The sequence below is a fragment of the Limulus polyphemus genome, unplaced genomic scaffold, assembly GCF_000517525.1.
Source record: "Limulus polyphemus unplaced genomic scaffold, Limulus_polyphemus-2.1.2 Scaffold1791, whole genome shotgun sequence".
NCBI lineage: Eukaryota > Metazoa > Arthropoda > Merostomata > Xiphosura > Limulidae > Limulus > Limulus polyphemus.
The window spans coordinates 137,521-142,707 of record NW_013667401.1 but is presented as its reverse complement, the minus strand read 5'-3'; the positions used below and the strand labels follow the sequence as shown (position 1 = coordinate 142,707).

Genomic DNA, 5,187 nt, shown 5'->3' with positions numbered 1-5,187 from the left:
ATAAACAAATACAACGTTGTAATGGGTACTTTTTATAGAGCACATCTTTAATTTTAGCCTTAATCTCCAGGATTTTATTTTCTGAAATTTCAACAAAGTTTAATTTTTTTTTTTTTATATAAGATGAATAAAAATTTTCAGACAAACTGTCATAAATCTACAGTATTTCACAATAAGTTCATATTAAAATCCTAAGGAAGAAATTATAAAATCTTGTAAAAAGTAAAAAAAAAAAAGTACTTATTAACATACTACATTAAAACAATACTACCCTGCCCTTGTACCCTTCAAACATTTACTATTTTTTTTTATTACAGCTGTTAAAGGCACACATTGGCATTCTATTAAACATGTTCCTTTGATGTACTTTCCGATACATGTTTAGATTTTTCAAATTCTACATGCATACGGGGAGTTTTTTCAGCTTCATAAGCCACACATTTCAAAATTTCAAGACCAATTGCCTTTGCCAATGGTGGAGGAACTGCATTTCCAATCTGTTGTATTGAAAAAATAATTATATTATTTTTCAGTCTTTACAAATTATCGATCATCAGAGCTTACACAGTAAGATACTTTTAATTTTAAGTTGTACATCTCAAGAAGTTCAAAAGCTGTTGGCTGTAGAGCTGCAAATACTCTATCAACCATTAAATGAAACCAGAGCTGTTAATTTTTTGCATAATCCAACTCTATTTCTGTACACACACAACACATATATATATCTTACGATGACAGAACTTCGTCGAAATGTTGTACATTTGCTATTATGTTAAACTTATATTAAAGTTTTTCTTCATTACCCATTCAAGCCGTCTCCAAGCATTATTAATCTTTTACAATTTTTTTCATATCAGGAAGCTGGTGAATAAATTGGATATGGTGGATAAAAGTTCTTCGTGCTTTCAAACCAGGAATAGGAAATCCAAAATAGATTCAGTGATAGTTTAAAATAAATACTCAAACTCCAGTAATAACACACTTATTGAGTATCAAAATGACAAAAGCTTATAGGTTAGGATTTAAAATTACACAAGAATTAAGCTTGTGGCTTTTGAGAGTATTAAATAAATAAACATTGCTTGAAGTGATTTTCTAGTAGAATTTTGTGCTAATATGAATAAGCAACTCTTACAAAATGTGAATGAAGCTGGAAGTGTATGTGAAATTCAGCATTCAGAGACTGCCACTTAGATATTAATTAATTTTTATATTAAGAAACTGACAGCAGCTTTCTAAATTATCCTCAGAATAAAGAGAAACTTTGTTTGTTCTGTGTTTAAGCACAAAACTCCACAATGGCCTATCTGCACTGTGCCCACCATGGTATAAAACCCATATTTTTATAAGTTCTCAAGTTTACTGCTGAAGCCACCAGGGCACGACTTGAAAAGTTATATTTATGCATTTCGAGCTGTCATCCAAAATTTCTATGCTTAATGTTATTTGGTTACTTCTTGTTTCAGCCATGTTCTTAATCAGTAGTAACCCATAACAATGGGCAAAGCAAAGTCCCTATATTTAGGGGTGCATGACTGAATTTTGCCAAAAAAATGGACATTGTCAGAGAGTGGAAAGTTGACTGAATACATTGTGTTTCTCTTTTTGCTTTATTTAAATAATAAATGATCCAATTAAGAATTTTATTATCTTTTGCCAGACTTTTAACAAATCCATCTAGTCATTTTCATTGTTTACCAAAAAATTTGCTGTAGCAAGAAAAGATTTTTTTCTCACAAAATCCCCACCCCCTCCCCCAAAAAAGGAAAAAATTGCCAACAGAATTCACACAAAATTGTATTTGCACTGACAAATGGAAAACTGTGAAAGGACACACACCTCCCAAATGTCACAACAAAATACATCTTAATATTACATTTTTCTTTCATTTTACTTCATATAAATTTACAAATCCTTTTTTTTTCCATCACTTTTTTTCTGTTTCAATCATCAAAAATATTTAATTTACCATGAAAGGGAAGATGGAATTTGACTGTCTATATATCAAATCAGAATAAAAGTTAGACTCTCAAAATATTATACATCCTTACTTTCCAATAACCTTACCCCGTCACCATAATCAATCTTTAAACAGGTCGTAGCAACTCAACCACTGGCAGCAAGAGAGTGGAGAATCAACCAACTTTCTGATTGTTTGTCAGAATATAGTTTTGTGACATCATTTATGTAAAAGCAAAATTCACCATAAGAATTATATGACCTCATACTATCTAATACTAAAATTATTTAATAATTATGATGTAATTTATTTTAATACTTCAAGATTATGACCTACTAAGATGATCTACCCCATCACAGGTGTGGTTTTAAACAACTTATGGCATATGGGCACGAAATATGAGTTTACGGAATTCCACATATGTTTAGCGACAGGTTTCATGAAATAAATGCAAGCAAAAATAACACATTATTTTAAACATTATTAGATGTTTGGAAGACGCTCACACTTTTAACAGAAGTTTAAGTATTTTCTTACTTTGCTTTAATATCCTAAAACTCATATCAACTTATAAAGATATTGCTTGGATAAAGTTAACATTCAGCGGTGTTCTATTTTATACTGTCTCCCGAAGGGACAGCTGTAACCATTTGGATTTACAATGATAAAATCAGGGGTTCAATTCCCCTCGGTGGACACGGTAAATAGCAGAAAAGACACACTGTTTTATATCTTACTATATGTCTCAACAATGTATAAAATATTTTTTTTTAATAAAAGACTATTAACAAATCTTCATATGCAATATTTATTGTTAATGAAGCAGGTTACAATAGTAAATAATAAACTCTACACTCATGATAAACCATCAGTTCATACTGCTCAACAACTGTACTTTAGCTGACTGATATACACTTCTGTGACCTAACATCTTATTCAATGACGAGGAACCCACTTTAAGACTAATAATGGCTGGAGACGGCTTGAATGGGTAATGAAGAAAAACTTTAATATAAGTTTAACATAACAGCAAATGTACAGCATTTAGACAAGGTTTTGTCATCAGGTTTCTGCCCATTCCAGTGTACCCATCAATAATACTCTGCCTACACAATCTATCAAAGTCTTTTATTTCATTATCGATGTACTTTATCACATAGCAATCTCCAATGTAAGTTTAATCATAAAAGAGTACACACTGACTGATGACTATTAGACCCCACATATACATTACAAGACACTCCACCTATTGTTATGTCCAAAAAAAGACTGGTTGTGTAATGTTAAGTCACAGAAATGTGGAGACACGTTCAAAACAACTGTTCTGCAAGACAAAGGGTAAGAGCACGGTCCATTTAAAATAAGAATGATGGTTGGTGCCCACTTAACAAGTCATTATCCCAAACCATTTTTTGGTATGGTTATTTAAAGAGATCTGTCATCACCCTTTATCTACAGAAGCATATTATACCATACAGAATACATTTCTAAAATCAGCACGTGAGCCAACAATCAGTCCAATTTCAGATAGAAACATGAAAGTATAACTTCAGTGTTTGAAGCACAAATTGTGGACAAATTATAACTGAAAGCAAGTAATGTGGCCCAATAAGCTGCATATCATCCTTTTGCATACTAACAGTAAAATTAAAATACTAAAAAAACAAAAATAATCACAAAAGTTTTGGTCTTGCTTGTGTTTGTTCTAACACTGAAAGTTGTTCGGAAGTGTTTTTGTTGCCAACATTGTGTTCTTTCAAGTTTGTGAGAAGGGTGAATAACATAGAGAGTATCTGGATGCTGTTGCTAACAATAATGCTAACACCTGTAAAATGAAAGCTATGGTTTAACATGACAGAACTCTCTTATCCTAAATTCCACTCTAATGAAACTAAACATATCTCCTCGTGCCTCTAATTAGAAAATAAACAAGAATTTTAAGTTGATCAAGACTCTTTGCAAGTTTCCAGTAACACCTTGAAATCAATGGCTGTTTTATGATAAAGACAGATGAAGAAATTGGAATCACAACAATCTCATTCAACCACAGGTTAGTCAAGTAGTTAGTCAATGAAGTTCCAGTAGATTTCTCATGATCTTGGAATCTGAAGTCGTACTGTATAGAATCTGTGGAAAGATTTTTTCCATGTGATCTAAGACTTCTTTCGTTTTCCTTCGCATATACATGCTAAAATGGTAATTGTGATATAAAAAATAACAAGTAATCATGGCCACAAGATTGAGCATGATCAACAATGGAGAAAATAGTTCCAAGAAAGGTGGTCCATCCCAATATTAAGTAGATGTCCTAATAAAGTACCCAGCCAGTTAAGACATACTTTTATGAGGTGAGTATCCAAGTACAAAAAGATTTTTTTGTCATGATGGAAACAGATCACATACATAACAGTTACATAGTTGGTAATTAATTTAAATGTTTAAATCATAAAAAAATTGCAATAACAAACTTAGTTTATTTAAGTTTGTTTCAGCATTTTCATGTAAAGCTACACAAAGGGTTATTTGCACAGATAGCCCGATATTTTGAAATGCTATACTTGAGGGAAGGCAACTAATCAACATGACCTACCACCAATTGTTAAATAATTAAATTGTGGTATTTGACCTTTACTATTATTATAGTGTACTCAGAGCCCAGAAGCAAGGAGTGAATTTTTGCAGCAATGGGTCATGAACCACAAACCAACATTCAGATTGACAGTCAAAGCATACTAACCATTAGATCACACCAAGTCCATTTATTTAAGTAAAATGTTTTTTAAAACAATCCATTCCTTTAGTACATTTATCTAACAAATATTTTTGTTACACTCATTTGTTTTTTTATCATTGTAACAGATCAGTACTGCAAGAATGTTTATGATACATTCATAGTAATTAATATATTTCTATACCTCTGGTATTACCAACTAATTCAACTTAATTTTGATCATCATCAACTGAAATATGTTATTTTACTTTAATAAAAAAAATATATTCTTCCCAAAACACAAAAAAAATCTATCAATAAATAGCAAACATTTTCTAAATTAACTCAACAAATAATAAATGAACAACTGATTTTGTTTAGCAGTAAAATATTTTCAGTATTAAAAGGTAAAACAACATAATTACCATATTTTTCGGAATATAAGACGCACCTTTATTTTGGGGGAAAAAAAGCTACAGTCGCATTTGAAAGATTTTTATTGAACAAAAATTCAATT

General features: G+C 31.0%; 1 protein-coding gene across 1 annotated transcript in view; it reads right to left on the bottom strand.

Annotated features, from left to right (window-relative positions):
- Positions 1–115: 115 nt before the first annotated feature.
- The window catches only part of LOC106464945 (DNA (cytosine-5)-methyltransferase 1-like), a 100,778-nt gene continuing 95,706 nt past the window's right edge, over positions 116–5,187 (bottom strand). The window contains 1 exon segment of the mRNA XM_022392761.1: positions 116–497. Coding sequence (XP_022248469.1) covers positions 345–497 — 153 coding nt within the window. The 3' untranslated portion in view covers positions 116–344.